The 17,907-nt window shown below is 23.9% G+C and overlaps 2 protein-coding genes across 5 annotated transcripts in view; one reads left to right on the top strand and one right to left on the bottom strand.

Moving 5' to 3' along the window:
• The window catches only part of LOC127280075 (neural-cadherin), a 141,695-nt gene that overhangs the window by 59,350 nt on the left and 64,438 nt on the right, over window positions 1-17,907 (bottom strand). For all 3 annotated transcript variants that reach the window (XM_051302842.1, XM_051302838.1, XM_051302839.1), the window contains exons 11-13: window positions 10,554-10,743; window positions 9,753-9,935; window positions 8,512-8,701 (exon numbers count right to left, since the gene is read on the bottom strand). In XM_051302842.1, the coding sequence (XP_051158799.1) occupies window positions 8,512-8,701; window positions 9,753-9,935; window positions 10,554-10,743 (563 nt within the window). The remainder of the gene's footprint in view (window positions 1-8,511; window positions 8,702-9,752; window positions 9,936-10,553; window positions 10,744-17,907) is intronic.
• The window catches only part of LOC127280093 (uncharacterized), a 178,965-nt gene that overhangs the window by 145,354 nt on the left and 15,704 nt on the right, over window positions 1-17,907 (top strand). The gene's annotated exons all lie outside the window — the stretch shown is intronic.

The following is a 17,907-nucleotide window of genomic DNA, read 5'->3' as shown; positions in this document are numbered from 1 at the left end:
TCAATTTATTAATAATATTAATTTTATTATTTTTATTTTTATTCTTAAATTTGATTTTCATGTTATTTTATTATTAATATTAATAAAAAATTAAAAATATGGGAAAATAAATTTATATTGGCAAATAGAAATTTTCAATTAAATGAAGTAGTATTGCGTTTTTTTTTATTATAAAATTGAAAACGAGTATCAAATATCAAAATGTATTTTTCATTAAAAGAAAAATGTTTTTTTTTGGAATCGAATTTTGCAACACATGTCATAATTTTTTAAAGTGAAAAACCCTACAGAACAGTACAAAAATATCGTTGAAAGAAGTCGATTTGTTTTCGACTGGTTGAACTATCGCTTTTGTTCCACTATAGAGCAAGAATCTCACTTTTTTGTTATCTGCTGCAATGCTCTAAAGGTATTACTTCGACAGCAGCTTTCGAAGTAACGTTTAAAAAAAAAAAAAAAAACAGAAACAAAACTTAAATTCTTTTCCCACTGAGACAGAACGATATATCACACTGAGAAAAATGTTTAGTATCATCTACCAAAGTTTGGTTCTCTCTACCAAATTTTTTATTTGATATATGTGCAACTAATCCGTTTGGTTCGGGCTACTAAATTTTTTCGTTGAATCATTTTGTTCGATCTACCAAATTTTTTGTTTTGCACAACTAACTTATTGTTTTTAATCAAACAAAAAATTTAGTTAAATGAAAATTTTTTTTTTGTTTTCTCAACCAACTTATTTTTTTGTTTCACCCTTTTCTCTTTATATAACCTACCTATGCCTACTTAAATTAATTTCTATCGCGGAAAAAACCTAACACTGCTGGGGCTCGAACCCTCAGACTACGCAACGCTAGTCGAGAACGCTGACCACTACTCTACGAATCCTACTAACAATTTGAGATTAAATCATTTTCACAATGTATAAAAGCTGGAAAAAAACTTTCGTTCTTGTAACAAGTTTTATTTATTTATTTTCACTACACAAACTTTTTTTTTTAAAAAATGTCTGAAAAACATAAAAACTTCAACACTGAAACTTCACGACGCGAACGACATATGGTTAATGTTGACATCCCGTGAATGGGAAGCGACGCCATATTTACGAGAAGAGCGCGTGCGCAATACAGCATGTCAGCTATTTAGTACTGGGAACCAAACTATTTAGTTCGTAAACATGAAAGCTTCAAATATATTTTTTGGTAGAGCCAACTAAACTTCCCGATTTATTGCCACTTTCTATTCTGTTGTGACAACCATATTTTAGTAACGCCAACTAAAAAAGCTCAACTAAATTATTTTCTTATTATTACGAAATTATTTTTCTCAGTGCAACCTTTCAAGCAACGATCGGTTCTCAAATTTTCATTTCTTTTGTTTGGATTTTTTTTTTCGTCAAACACCTTTTTCGTTACTTGTCGTCAGCTTCTACTTTCACCATATACCCATTATCAAAGAAACGGAAGAATGACTTTTCAATTCTTTCGCGTGACAAGTGAAAGATTTTTCAACTTTCTTTTTGATATGGAAAATATATTTTTTTTAATGAATAATTTTTTTAGTAATAAAAATTAAAAAATTTGTCTGAACATGTTTTTTCTACTGAAAGGTATTTTTAATAAAAAAATATACTTCTGTTGTCTAACCAAAACTTGTTTTTTCTACTGGAAAGTATTTTTCATAAAACAAAGAAATACACTTTTACTGTCTGACCAAAACCTTTTTCTTCTACTGAAAATTATTTTTGTATAATAACTGCGGAACCAAAAAATTATCTTCTATTGTCTGACTTAACAGATTTTTTCTACTGAAAAGTATTTTTAATTTAAAAAAATACACTTCTACTGTCTGACCAAAACTGGTTTTTTCTACTGGAAATTATTTTTCTAAAATTTTGTTTTACTAGTGAAATTTTTATCTAATGTAAAAATTAATATTATTGTCTGACCAAATATGTTTTTACTACTGAATAATATTTTTGTAGTGCAAAATTTTTTTTTTCTACTGTCTGGCGAAATTAGTTTTTTCCACTGAAGACTTTTTTCACAGCAAAATTTAGTACCACTGTCTGACTAAACAGGTGTTTTCTACTGAAAAAATTCTAATCTAAATCTTCACTTTACTGTCTGACTAAACATGTTGTTACTACTGAAAAATATTTTTTTGCTTGTTAAAATTCAGTTCTACTGTCTTACCAAAAAGGTATTTTCTACTGAATTTTTTTTCTATTCATTAACAACTAATAAAATCAACTCTTTTTATTGTCTGACAAAAACGGAATTTACTACTGTGGTTTTTTTATTTATTTGAAAATCCTCTTCTTACGATGTCTGACTAAAAAATCCTTTTTCTACTGAAAAATATTTTTTTAATTTCACTTCTACTGTCTGACCAAAGAGGATATCTTCTACTGACAATTTTTTTTCTAGAAATAAAAAGGTAAATTCGACTGTCTGACCAAACAAGTTTTTTCTACTGAAAATTGATTTTTCTACTCACAATTTTTTTTTTTGAAGTAAAAAGGCAAATTCGACTGTCTGACCAAACAAGTTTTTTCTACTGAAAATTGATTTTTCTACTCACAATTTTTTTAGAAGTAAAAAGGCAAATTCGACTGTCTGACTAAAGAAGTTTTTTCTACTGAAAATTATTAAATGTAAAAAAGTAGTGTCTGGCCAAGAAGGTTATTTCTACTGAAAAATTTTTAAATATAAAAATTAACTTTCCAGTCTGACCAAACAGGTTTTTACTACTGAAAAAGTTTCTCTAGATTGTAAAAATTGTTCTTCCACTGTTCGACAAAAACGTTATTTTCTTAAAATTGAAAACCGATCTCAATTATAATAATAAATAATTATATAATAACTGATTATATAATAATCATAATATATTAATAATATAATTATTCATATATTAATTATTCATATAATTAATTAATTATAACAATTAGTCTACAATTAATTAATAAATTTGTAATTATTTGTATTATAATTAATTATAATATTATAATTTGTTTATAATTATTATTATTTTATTTATTTTTCAAAATTTGTAAATAGTTATTGGCATTGGTAATTATTTTTCTAATTTATCGTAATTTAATTGAATCACCTAACCTATAAATATTAATGCTAAAAAAAGTTGGTATATAGCTTTTTTTTTAATTCATCATAAATTTTCATTTTATGCGAAAAAAAAAAATTCTTTTTTGTTTTTTTTGTTTTTGCACAACATCAAAGTTAATTATAAATGTATATATTAAGAGGATAAAGAGATAGACGTTCTTCTCGTGGAGTATTTTCAAGAAAAGTATCTTTTGCGGGGACAAATTATTGTCGAGACATCAAAAAGGCGAAAGCATCGCTTTGTGGTGGGTGCAAATACGAAGAAATGCAAAGCATCCCATTAGCGTTTCGGTTTTCTCATTCAGTGACAATGGGAATGTCTCCTTGTGCATTTTGCGGCAATCCCCTGGGCAGAGAGAGAGAGAGAGAGACTTATTTACTTTATTTCTTTTTTTTTTCTTGCGCCTTTTTACAGGCCAGTCAGCAATATAATCGACAATAGTCGTTTTCTTTTATATCCCTTTTTTTATATTATTTATAATTGATATTTTTACTGTATTTCTTATTTTTCTATTTTTATACTGTTTTTCTATTTCTATTTTTATTTTTTTTTATTTTTATACTATTTTTATACTATTTTTTTATTTCTATTTTTATATTAATATTTTCATATTTCTATTTTTATTTATTTATTTATAACTTTCCCGCAGTTATACTACTTTTTTCATATTTCTATTTTTGTATTTTTTGTTTGTTTGTTTCTATTTTCATTCTATTTATTTTTTAATATTTCTGTTTTTATACTACACTAAAATAATTTATTTCATTCAAATAATTCCATTTACTTTACTATTATCAAATAAATATTTAATTGAGCCAAATAATTTTTAATTGAATAAAATAAATGGTAAAAATTGTAAAATTTATATTTGTACTATTTTTCCATATTTCTATTTTTGTACTATTTTTTTCCATATTTCTATTTTTACAATATTTACTTTATATATTTCTATTTTCATAATATTTATTTTATATTTCTATTTTTATAATATTTTTCATATTTCTATTTTTATATTTTTCATATTACACTATTTTTATACTATTTATTTTTCATCGTAAAAGAATTATATTTTTGATCTTCAATCCCCGGGAATTATATTTCGAGTATCCCACTCAATTTTCTCAGAATTATTGACCAACTTTCACATGTTACTATATTTTGTGGATAAATATATATATATATATATATATAAGCCAGTGCACTTTGTACACATTCGAATTCATCACACATTTCCGCTCTCGAATGAAATATAACCGGAATCGCGCAGTGAGAATCGATATTTCGCGATGCAGCTTCAATTTTCTAGAGGAGAACTGATATTGTAAAATTGGAAACGCAGTATATAGAAATAAAATAGAAATGATGGGAAAGATAGAAAATATAAGAGAAAGCTGAAAAGTCAGCGCCTCTAATTGGTTTTAAGCTAAATGAGAGAAGCAATGATGAACTCTCACCAATGTTTCTTTTTTTATTCCCCCCCTCCCCATAAAAATCTTCTTCTCATCAAATAGAAGGCAAAATTCTTATTTGCAGATAATGAAAATCGATTAGAAAACTATTGAATCAATTTCTCGTAACTTAATAATAATTACAAATTACTAATTAATTACACTTAAAGAAATGGTACATGGAAAAATTTTTTTTTTACCTAAAACAGCGAAAGATTTAACTGAAACAAGTAAAACTTTTGCTACTACAGTGAATCGTTTCGCTGTTTCAGGTAAACCTTTTTTTTACGTATATATTTTTCTCCAAGCCTACTAACTTCATTTATTTGTTGCAAAATATATTTTTTTTGATTTTAAATAAAAAATTTATTTGAGACAAAAAAAATTTATTTGAGACAAAAATTTATTTATGACAAATAAAATTTTTATTTACGCCAAATGTACATTTATTTAACTCAAATATATTTTATTTGGTTCAAGTAAATTGTATGTAAAAACAATAAAACAGAAATCGGAAAAATAAATTAATTAAAAAATTTCCAATACTCGGAAAATATAAAAATCGTCTTTTATTTTTTTTTTAGTACTTTGCAACCCGCAATTAAAGCAATTAACTCACAAGTTTGATAAAAAATAAACATTGAAAAAATGCATTAACTGAATAATTGAAAAAAATAAATTGACAATTAAAAAAAAAAAGTTTAGTCAAATGAAAAAAAAAAGTTATTTGAAAAATGTTTATACCAAAAAATATAGTTGAGAAAAAGTTTTAGTTTGAAAAAAAAAAAACTTTTTTGAAATAAATGAAAAAAGTGATTTGAAAGAAACTTTTTAAATGATTGAAAAAAAAAGTTTTTGTATTGAAAGTGAAGAGAAGAATAGAGAGGATTGTTATTTTAATACGATCCATTGAAAAGTGCCGTAAAAGTGAATGGGAAAAATGTCAGAATGTAAAAAAATAAAAATGAAACAAGAATTAATTAAAAGAAAAAAGAGCGAAGAATTTATATGTAAATAAATCTCTCGGGTATAAAATATAAAAAAGTTAAATGTATCCAACATTGAGTGACAATTTAATTATACAGGTATTTATATATATATATAAAATTTACTTTATCGAAAAATGTAAAAGAGAAAAAATAATACACTTGTCTCAAAAGGGGTAAATAAAAATTTATTTTTAAATAAATTTTATTTTCAATTAAATGAAGAATGTAAATATTTTTCTCACAATGAGAATTTATAAAGAAGTCTTATTCAGTCAAGTATTGTTTTTCCAATACTTTGGAATGAGAAAAAATATATAATAATAAATTGTCTTTTTCTTTTTTATCCGCGTACAATTTTAACTATTTCAATTATATTTCTTAAAGGGAAAATTCTTTGCGAAAGTATTGTGCCTCCTTTTCATGAATATTAAATCCCACGATATTGAAACTATATAGAAACATATTGAGCACACCGCATCGTTCTTCTGAAAATAGGTTTCCATTAAAAGCATTTTTAGTTTATTGCATGTCGAGCAAAAAATGTCCTTTAATCAATATATAGCAAAGAGCCAAGGCTCGTGAGAGGACTTTCTTTTTAATTTTTTTTTTTTTTTTTTTTTTTTTGAGTATGTAGAAAAACTTCTCTGCTTAAAGAAAAGTTAGTCGCACTTACTCAATTAGTCGATTTGAATTTTAGACTATTTAATGGAATAAAGTCGTAAATCCATTGGAAAATTGGTATAAAAATTTTTTTTCTTTTTTTTTTGCTATCCGCGTGTAGAAAACTTTACTCTCCGAGATGAGTGAAAATTTCTATGGATTTATGGCTGACCATAAACTTGCTGTCACTACTGAAAAGCCACGTTTTTATTCTGTTTTTTTTTAATTCTTTTCTGCGATGTAAAAATATGAAAAATTGTATTTTCACGGAATATAAATTTTGTAATTGAAGGTATTTTTTTTAGTTTTATGTTTGACTTTAAATCCGTTCTTTAAAGATATTTATTTTAAATTAATTTTTTTTTTAGAATAATTTTGTCTGCCCAAAAAGGCTTTTACTACTTAAATTTGTAAAAAATTACTTCTGTCTGACTAAACAGGTTTTTACTACTTAAATTTGTAAAAAAAATCACTTCTGTCTGACTAAACAGGTTTTTACTACTTAAACTTGTAACAAAAATCCCTTCTGCTGTCTGACTAAACAGGTTTTTTCTACTGAAAATTTTTTAATATAAAAAATTTATTTTGTCTAACCAAAAAGGTTTTTTCTACTGAAAATAGTTAATTAAAAAAATTATGTCTGACATAGAAGGTTTTTTCTACTGAAAATGTTTTTTAAAGAATTCTTTTTGTCTGACCAAAAAGGCTTTTACTACTTAAATTTGTAAAAAATCACTTCTGTCTGACTAAACAGGTTTTTACTACTTAAGCTTGTAACAAAAATTCCTTCTTCTGTCTGACTAAACAGGTTTTTTTTACTGAAAATTTTGTAATATAAAAAATTTATTTTGTCTGACCAAAAAGGTTTTTTCTACTGAAAATAGTTAATTTAAAAAATTCTGTCTGACATAGAAGGTTTTTTCTACTGAAAATGTTTTGTAAAAAATTCTTTTTGTCTGGACAAAAAGAATTTTACTACTTAAATTTGTAAAAAAAATCACTTCTGTCTGACTAAACAGGTTTTTACTACTTAAATTTGTAACAAAAATCCCTTCTTCTGTCTGACTAAACAGGTTTTTTTTACTGAAAATTTTTAAATATAAAAAATTTATTTTGTCTGACCAAAAAGGTTTTTTCTACTGAAAATAGTTAATTTAAAAAATTCTGTCTGACATAGAAGGTTTTTTCTACTGAAAATAGTTAAATTAAAAAATTTTTCTTTCCTGTCTGACCAAACAGATTTTTTCTACTTAAATTTGTAAAAAAAAATCACTTCTGTCTGACTAAACAGGTTTTTACTACTTAAACTTGTAACAAAAATCCCTTCTTCTGTCTGACTAAACAGGTTTTTTCTACTGAAAATTTTTTAATATAAATAATTTGTTTTGTCTGACCAAAAAGATTTTTTCTACTGAAAATAGTTAATTTAAAAAATTCTGTCTGACATAGAAGGTTTTTTCTACTGAAAATAGTTAAATTAAAAATTTTTCCTTTCCAGTCTGACCAAACAGATTTTTACTACTGAAATAATTAACGGGATTTTCTACAAACAAGTATAAAATATTTAACGAGTACGCATGTCTGAGTATAAACTTTTTCCTTCTGGCTGACTGTAAACTAACGTTTCTACTAACAAATATTTTTTTATTCCAATAAAATGGAAAAATACCGCAATATATTTTTTTAAAAATTATATTAATTAAAAAATTAGATATTAATTTTCGTGTCTGCAAAAAGGATCTGTGCTCGAATTTTTGCCACCATTAATCTTCACATATGAAAAATTGTCTTTCATTTAAAAAAAAAAAAGGAAAATCCCAACACTTGTTACCAAACATTCAATTTTTCTTTTTTCCCATCCGCGCGTATAAAATCGATTTTTTAAAATATAGTTCACAAACAAAATTTCGTTATTCTCTGCGAAAAAAAAAATTCCCATGAAAAAAATAAAAAAACTCGAAAAAAAAGTCTAAAAGGATATTTAAAATGATTTCAACTGGAAAATTGCAATTTGATTTGTCGAGTGGCATTTCATGTCTGACCAAAAACGACATCTTCTACTGAAGCGAATACTTTCTCGTATTGCTTTCTCAGGGAATTTGTTTTTTTTTTTTTTATTATTTTTCTTTCGTGTCCTCACGATTGAATTTAATAATAAATGCAGGGATAAAAAAGAGAAAATAGATTTCGTGCCTGGTGAACAGATTTGGAAAAATATATATGAAAGATTGACGAGGAAGAAGAAAAAAAAAAAAAAAAAAAAAAAAAAGTTTGATAAAAGTACATACCCGAGTTTGGTTGGCCATTGCTGTTTGGTCTTGCTGATGCTGCCCCATCCCTTGCTTCAACTTCCAAAGCATAAGCTCCTTGCTTTTCACGATCGAACACGACTTTAGTAAACACTTCACCCGATTCTCGGTTGATCTCAAAATAATCTTTTCCCTCATTTCTGTCACTGTCCACGACATAATAAGTGACCTAGAAAGAAAAATCACATTTGTCAAAGAATTTATCGAAATTAATTTTTGTTTTAAAAAAAAAACCGAGATTTACTGTTCAGAGAATTTTTGATAATATTAAAAATAAAATTAAAAAATAATTACAAACAATGAGAGAAAAAAAAATTTAATGAAAAGACGACAAAATATAATATAAATTAGAGAAAGTATTTTTTAATTATTTTATTTTTATTAACTTATTAAAATAAAAATATATATTGATAACGAAAATAAAAAAAGGGGAGAAAATTGAATAATAAAAATATTTTTTAAAAAAAGCTAATTTTTATATACATATTTTTGAATGTGAAAATATTTTCATAAAAATTAAAATGCTCTAACTCATTTGTATGTTTAATACAACTCTTGTGGAACCATCATCGTATGAAAAGAAAATTTTGCAATGAATTTTATCGTTTTTCGATAAAATTACTACAGTTTTCCGCATAATAATGTGAACGTTGAATAGGGATTATGCACGATATATACTTTACTGTCCAACTCGTGAAACGATTCCTGATATTATTTAAAATGATGAATTATCGATAAAAATTAAAAGCTTTATCACAGAAAGTGCTTTTCATAAAATTTATATAGCAATCGTCGGAATAGAATTATATTATACATTTTTTTTTTCTTCTTTTTTTCGATCTTTTATCTCTCCATTATAAATGACACGAATAATATTTGACAACATATTTTTTAGTCGAAAATATTATAGAAATCTCTATTAATCACTTTAAAATACTTTTGTCGTTGGAGAGTAAAAAAAAATACGATGAATTTTTTTCTTTAGAGGTAAATAACAAAAAAAAATTTTTTTAATTTTAAATTATATCAAGTTATAATAAATATTTTTTTCATAAATATAAATAGATAAATAAATAAATATTAAAATATATAGTAAATTATAAAAATAATTATAATAAAAAAATTATAAAATAAATTAAAATTTTTTTTTTATAAATTATAATATAAATTAAATGAGAATAAGTTAATTTTTTTTTATTTGGTAAATAAAAATAAAATACCTGATTGTTGGGGAAAGTGCCATCCTTGTCAATAGCATTGACTTGAGTAACTTTTGTGCCAATTGGTTCACCTTCCAAAACCGTTTCCTGTTCGCGTTCAGTAAAAAGAGGAATCTCGTCATTGACATCCTCGAGCATAATGTAGACAGTTGCCTCAGAAGCCAGCTGTTGAGCTCCATTATTCTTAAAAAAAAAAGGAAATTTTTTTTTCATAATATATATGCAAAACCACTTTCATTTCAACTTTTACCAATTTTCGAAAAATTTGTCTCACGCACTAAAAAAACTATACTAATTTGATTTTTTTTTTAAATTGTTACATTAAAAATATTTAATCTCCTTTTCTAGACGAATAAAATATTCAACAGACTGAAATTAGTTTTAATAACTTTATAAGCTGCTCGATTTGAAAGGTTCATAAATATGAAACAAAAAGGGTATTAAGTACTTTACAATTTAATTTATTCCGACTATTTAGCTTCCCCGATGGACTAAAATCATTCAGTTTAATGACAATAGAGAAAAAACAAAAAAAATGCTCTTAATTTTTGAAATTACTGGCTGTTAGATTTATTTCAATAAACAAATAAAAAAAAATTTCGAAAAAAAAACGATTATAATTTCTTTTAGTATTTTTGTACTAAAGCGCTTTTGGTCTGTTGAAATTTAAATAAATTCAATTGAATAAAAAAATTTCAATATTAAAATAGAATTTTATTTTTAAATAAAAAAAAAAAAAAAAAAAAATGTGAGATAAAAATGATTGTGTTAAGTGATGATGATAAAATAAGTTTCTCATACCTCGACACGTATGGTGAGATTATATTCTTTTATACTCTCATAGTCCAAAGGCTGATTGACCTTTATGTCAGCCCAAGTGACCGAGTTATCCGATCGTTGTTGAAGATAAAATGTGTGCAACTTGTTGGTTTGCGCTGTTGATCCCGGCATTAAGCGGTAAAAAACCACTGGATTATTGATAATGCCAGAGCTGTTGACACACACACACAGAAAAATCGATTAGAAAAAAAAGGGTAGAGAAAATTGAAAAAGCGTGCAAGCGAGACAATACGAAACGGAAACAGAAATGAGAACGGAAACTTTCCTAATTTTTTTTTTTTTTTTTTTTTTTTTTTGTTAGATTTTTTGTGTAATGAATATATAATGTTTTTTGTATATGACAAAAAAAAAAATTATTTTTCTTTCAGTCTCTCAAAAAAGAAAACAATTTCAGTAATTTTATATTTAAATATTCTTGGAACAATTTTTTTTTTTTTTATTAATGTTTGTAGTAAAATTTTAATTTCGTGTAAACTTTCCACTACGTTGGTAAATGTAATTTTTTTAATTAAAAAAATATTTAAATTTTTAACAGCAAAAATGATTTTAAATTGCATTAAATATTTTTTAGAGCAATAGTGAATTAACAGTTAAAAAAAATTAAGTAAATTATTTTAAACTGTAAGTATTTGAACAATATTTAAAATACTTGAAGCGTTTTTTGTGGTCAACAATTTTTTTTCCATTTTTTGAGTTTGTAAATAATTTTTATAGTCTTTTTTTTTAGCAAAGTAAACAAAAATTCTAATCAAATACTTGTAAATAGTTGTAAAATTTTTTTTTTACATTTGAAAAGTAATTATAGTATTCCAAAAATATTTAATAGTTTATCGAAGAAAAAAAAAGGACAAAAAATAACTGAAATTGAGATTTTTTTATGATTTAAAAAAAAAGACAAAATAAAAAAAAAAAATTGCAACACGTATGAGTGCGCGAATACGCATGTAAAAGCGCACACATACGTTGCATATTTTTATTAATAATTCAATTTTTTGGTTTTTTTTTTAAAAAAAAAGAAATAATGAATCAATGACAATAGAACGACTCTGAACGAAAGGTCGCATGCGATACGTGTTGAAAAAAATGGTCAAAAAACCTTCTAAGAAAAACACATCTAAATATATTTACGGATAATTTGTGAGTTTACCCAACGCGCCACTTTCACGTCTTCGCCGTCTTTTCTTTATTTCCGTTTCAGAACGTCAATAGGCTTTCCTTTTTTTTTTTGTTTTTGCTTCTCTACTTTTTCTCAAAATTTAGTCTCGTATCACTATTTTTTTTTTTTATGAATCTATACCTAATATTTGTTGGTATTTTTTTTTCACTAGTTCCTATGTGTAATAAGGCATTAAAGTACTTGTCTATAGCTACTGGCCACGCGTCCGCTATTATTTATTCACTTGCATTGTTGGTATATATATATAGATATAAATATTTTTTTTTATATTTATATATATATATGTTATTATATTATCAGAGGCCCTTTGTTTATATCGAGAGTGTTAGTATTGTTTCTCTTTGTGTACAATTACAATATATATATATATGTGTGTGTATATATATTAAAACTCGTCTGCATATCTACGGCTGAACATATCAATCGTTAGATGTTGGCACCCGAGTTTCCTTGTATCACGAAATTTACACGACACGAATTTACATGTTTACCCTTTACCAAGGAGTGTTTGTGTATATGCTGTAATTAATCATGTGTTATCCTCGGAATGTGCACTCTGTATTGCATTTCATGTCCCTTTGTTGAGGAGAGAGAACTGTTTAGGTATTTCAGTTTCGCGTTGATGCACTCGTGAATAGTTGCGAATGACCTGCGCTTTCATCGTATTAGAGTACAAATTGCAGTTTCATTCAAATAATCCATTTTAGAAATTCGTTGTTACATTTTTCAGTTGTATTTTATATTTACTTACAGAACACTTTTTTTTTATTTTATTTACTTTTTTTATTTCTATTCTCTACTATTTTTATTATTTTGTTGTTTTTTTTTATTTACTTTATTATTTATTATTTTTATTATTTACCATTTTTATTTTTTTTTAAATTTTTTTATTTATTGTTTTTATTATTTACAATTTTTATTTTTTTTAAATGTTTTTATTTATTGTTTTTATTATTTACTATTTTTTATTATTTATTGTTTTTATTATTTACTATTTTTCATTATTTATTTATTTGCGTTGACAGTTGACATTTACTTTTTTATTATTTACTATTTATTTTTTTAATTACTATTTTTATTTACTTTATTATTTATTGTTTTTATTATTTACTATTTTTTATTGTTTACTTTTTATTATTTACTATTTTTTATTGTTTTTATTATTTACTATTTATTTTTTTAATTCATATTTTTATTTACTTTATTATTTATTGTTTTTATTATTTACAATTTTTATTTTTTATTAAATTTTTTTATTTACTTTTTATTACCTATTTACTATTTTTAGTATTTTTGATTTTTTTATTGTTTCTTATTTTTATTACTATTTTTATTTACGTTTTCTTATGATTTACTATTTTTTGTTTTGTTTTTAAATTATTATATTTTATTTTTATTATTTTATTTATTTACCCGCTTAATAATATCTCAATCGCAATGAAAAACACCAGAGCTATAGCGCGTACCAAAGCAGTCACCCATCAAAGTACTAGCCGTACTCAGATGTGCTTAACTTCAGTGATCGCAAGCCAAGGCACTTCACCGCCTGAGCTATATCATCGGTTAAATATTATTTATCTATTAATAAAGAAAAGATCAATTTTCCTTCAATTAAAGTAAATAATTACTTTTTTAAACAAAAATTTATATCAATAATATTAATCTTTTTGTAATTTAAATTCTTTTTAATTAAATTTTTAATCCTTTAAATTTAATATAATTCTTTTTTAATTTTTAATTATTTAATTAAAGTTCTACAAAGTAAATAAATAATTTTAAAAAAAAAGGATTCATAGAAATGCAAGACAAGAGTATTTGTTACAATAAATTTTTTCTTTTTATATTCAGCGAGTTTAGCAGACGAGTCGGTTTTTTCTTTTTTTTTTTTTTTTTATTGTTATTAGTCGCTTAAGCGTGAATGTATCCTGAATAAAATGCAAAAGTGTGCGTGTATTAGTGTTTATACGTCTATATAATGATTAAATATGATAGCTCAAAGCAATTTTGCGTGAAAACAAGAACCCCCGCCTTATTGCCGGAGAATATCAAGGCTTGAAGAAGACAAAGTGGAGATTAAAAAACTTTTTTTATATGCTCTCCCGAACCCACGTGGAACTTTTCATATTCATGATTTTTTTTAAATAAAAATAGCTTCCTCTGAAATTGAATATCTCCACGCAAATAAAAAAAAAAATTATAAAATAAATATCCAGTTGTCATATAATAAAAAAAAAACAAAAGAAGAAATTTTCAATATTCGCCCTTTTTTATATAACGTTTTTCTCTATTTGATATATTAATTTTAGAATAATATCTGTCACTTTTATTATTATAAATATAATATCTGTCACGTTAATTGTTATTTTGCCCTAAGTAAATTCCACTTGGGTTTTATTTTTCAGTGATTCTTTGATATATAGATTTGAAAAAAAAAAAAAAAAAAAAAAATTCAGTTGTGCGCGGTGGAAAATATATAGTGTTGTGCGTGTCGAATAGCATCCAATTTTATTTCATTTGAACAAGATTATTATTTTTTATTTTCGTTTACATACTGACTTTGGCAAAAATTTTATTTTTATTGCGTAAAAATATTTTCTTCAATTCCTTTAAAAAAAAAAAAATTCATTTTAAAAAAATGTAACATTTTTAAAATTTGAAACACAAAATCTGAAAACAATTATTCAAAAGAAGCTTTCGTACTTTTTTCGTACTTTATAAAAAAAGAAAAACGGTTGAAATTTTTTTTTTTATTTCGTGAATCGCATTTTAGAAAAAAGCCAATTGGGTAAAAACAGCGTTTTTTTTTTTTTGCGTCTACGATTAATCACGTTTTGGTTGCTTTTGATATTTTTTCAAAGTCGTTATTAATTTCTCTATCTATATTAATATGCATCTACATTCTTTCTAGAAAGTTCCGACTATTTTTGTAAAGAAAATAGAAAAAAAATATATATATTCTTTCATTTTATTTAACGAACAGCACTAGTAGAAAAAAAAACAAAAAAGGTAACTACGCTCTCCAAGAACATGAAAAAAGCAACTGACGAAACATGCCCAAAAAATCAGTTCTCTGGCATTCCGATCGACTCTTATCTATATTATATATATCTCATAAAATTACGTATGCAAGATTCTGCGAATGAGAAATAAAAATGGGCTATGGACCAATAAAAAAAAAATAAACTTATTATTTATAATAGTAATAATAATAAAAATCATAATAATAAAAAATTGGACAATAAATTTCGTGAGAGATTAGTTTAAAAAAAAATATATTTCTACTCTATAACGATTTTTATTTTTTTTTAAATTTTTTAATCCTAGAAAAAATTAAGTTACGCGTTGAGTTTTGTGGGGGGGAATTTTGAAAAAAATGCCAATTGTCACAAAAAACCACCAAAAAAGCAAAAAACTGGGTTTCCAGAAAGCATCTAGTCGAAACATGCCCATAAATATATTCTCTCGGAACATCTAACAATGATTTTCTATATAAATACCTTACGCTCTTGTTGAGATTCGTCAGTAAATGAAAAAATAAGCGATTCTCTCTCTCTCACTCTCTCTCTCTCATTTTTTTTTCTTTTTTTTTCAAAATGCAAAAATTATAACCGTGTAAAAAAGTTCATTTTTTTTTTATTTGTAAATTTAAATTATATTATCAGAATTTTTTATATATAAAAGCTGGTAATTAAATATTTTAAATGAAAAAAAGTTTTAGTTATTAAGTTTTTTAAGTAATGTTGTATCATTATGTATATATATATAGAGAGAATACGAATAGAAGAAAAAAAAACAGTCACGTAATTTGTACCCTGTTTGATCCTCGTTGTTGAGAAAATTTTTTTTTTTTTTTTGTATAATGTGCGAAATTGTAATGCGCACGTCTTTATATAAAAAAAATATCGAAAAAAGATTTTTACGATTCTTTAAATGATTTAATGAAAATTTTTGCTTTTTCGGCACTTAGTGCATTGTTTGCTCGTTGTACATGAAAAAGAAAATTTTGTTTTAGTAAATAAATTCAAATTTTTAAATTTGAAAATGTTTCAATTTGAAACCATATAAAATTTAAAACAAAATTTAAAACATAAAATTTTAAACAAAATGTAAAACAAAATTTAAAACATAAAATTTTAAACAAAATGTAAAACAAAATTTAAAATATTAAATTTAAAAATTTTGAAAAAGCATTAGATAGAATTTAGGTAAATTTCTAGATGAAAGGATATTTCTAAATTCGTTTGAATTATTTTCAAAAAAAGATTTAAATAAATTCAATATTTATCGTTTATTTGTTTTTATATGCAACAATGGAGAAATATTTTCAGCTTTATTGAAATGCATTTTGTCATATTTTTTTTTATATCTAAATAGGTCATTTTATTGTTTCTATAGAAAATTTTGAAAACCATTCTTCCAACATCTTTTGACAATAGAAGGCAATTTTGTGAATTTTTTTTTTTTTTGCTTTTTAATTAAATTTTATGTAAAAATAAACATTTTTTGCCGCGAAATGTTTTTTTTTTTTAATTTAAAAATATTAAAAAAAGTCCAGGGATTACAATTTTATCGATAAATAAATGACAGGCAGATAAATTAATTTTTTTTTTTAATTATAAAGGATAGTACAACGAGCAAAGAGTGCAAAACACAGAAAAAATGTAAAATCATTTTCATTTTTCAATTTTTGTTAATTTTATTTTATTAACCTATATTTTATTTATTTATTTTTTTTTGTTTTCTAAATTGACAGTCTATAATTTTTATTCCAATTTATTTTTTCAATTCATTCTAGTAAAAAAAATTGTTTATTTTTATTTTAAAATTTTATTTTTTTGATTTATTTAGTGAGAAATTTTTTTCATGAGAAAAAAAATGACTCTACATTTTTCTGTGAGAAAGAGTGCTCTGTGATAAAGATTCATCACTAAAAGGGATGAACAGAGAGACAACGAGGCGGGTCATCGTGAACAGCCACACACCGAAAAAAAAGACGTGCATCGAGTGTATGACGCGTGAAAAAAGAAGTGTCCGGGAGATTTTTTTTTTTTATTTTCAAAAAACGTTTTTTTTTTTTTTTCTTTTGTGTCGATGCACCTAACACGTCAACGGTATATACTCGAAATTATTCTATAAATTTGCAGTTTTTACCGGTAATCGGTCTATTTTTTTAATAATTAAAAAAAATTCTACCAGAGAGAGAAAATAAAAGAAAAATTGTTTTTTTTTCCAAATTTAATTAAAAATTTAAAGCTACCCAAAATCGGCGGGATTAAAAATGAAAAATCTGTGTTGAAATTTATTTAGTTAATTTAAAATAATATTTCATTATTATTAATTAAAATTTTATTTTAAATTATTGATAAATTTTTATACACGCGTCAAAAGTTGTTTAATTAAAATATTTTTTTTGTTCAATTAACAAATTTCTTGAAACATGTATGATTAAAAAAAAAATAAAAAAAAAAAAAAAAAAACCAGTGAAATAAAAATATCAAATCAATGGACGGATGAAAAGAGCGGATATAGTATCCAATTAAAATATCAAATATTGTAACATTTTAATTGATAAAGAAAATTAACGAGTATAAATGTTCGAATTGCTTTTAATTTTTTTTTTTTTGATTGTTTAAAAAAATGTAAAAAAAATGTAAAAACAAGTTTTTTTTTAATTTGTCTTGTTTATACCAGATATGGTTTAAACAATTAATAATTAAACTAAATATTTCAACAGCAGATTGAAGAGTTGTAAAAGTAAACGTTGGTAAAATGAATATTTAAATTTTTAAATATCCTCCGTTATTATTAAAATCGAATATTGCCTCTACTTTCAGATTTATAATTTATTACGAAATTGATGCAAAATTATGAAAAATATAATTATTTTCAAAACATATAATTAATTATTTTTTATAATTATAATTTTAATTACAATTTTTATTATAATTTTAATTATAATTATACTGTTAAATAAATCATAATATATGAATAAAATTAATTATAATTTTTATGTAAATTTAAAAGAGAAATATGAGAATAAAATTTTAAAAAAAGTATATATACAAAAAATAAAATTTAGTACTGAAAAAATTTGGATAATTTACAAAATTTATCTCCCAACGAGCTAAAATGGCAAAA

The sequence above is a fragment of the Leptopilina boulardi genome, unplaced genomic scaffold (assembly GCF_019393585.1).
Source record: "Leptopilina boulardi isolate dan_hultmark-lab unplaced genomic scaffold, ZJU_Lbou_2.1 LbouV2_229, whole genome shotgun sequence".
Classification (NCBI taxonomy): domain Eukaryota; kingdom Metazoa; phylum Arthropoda; class Insecta; order Hymenoptera; family Figitidae; genus Leptopilina; species Leptopilina boulardi.
The sequence above is the reverse complement of the archived record's forward strand: the minus strand, read 5'-3'. Positions and strand labels throughout refer to the sequence as shown.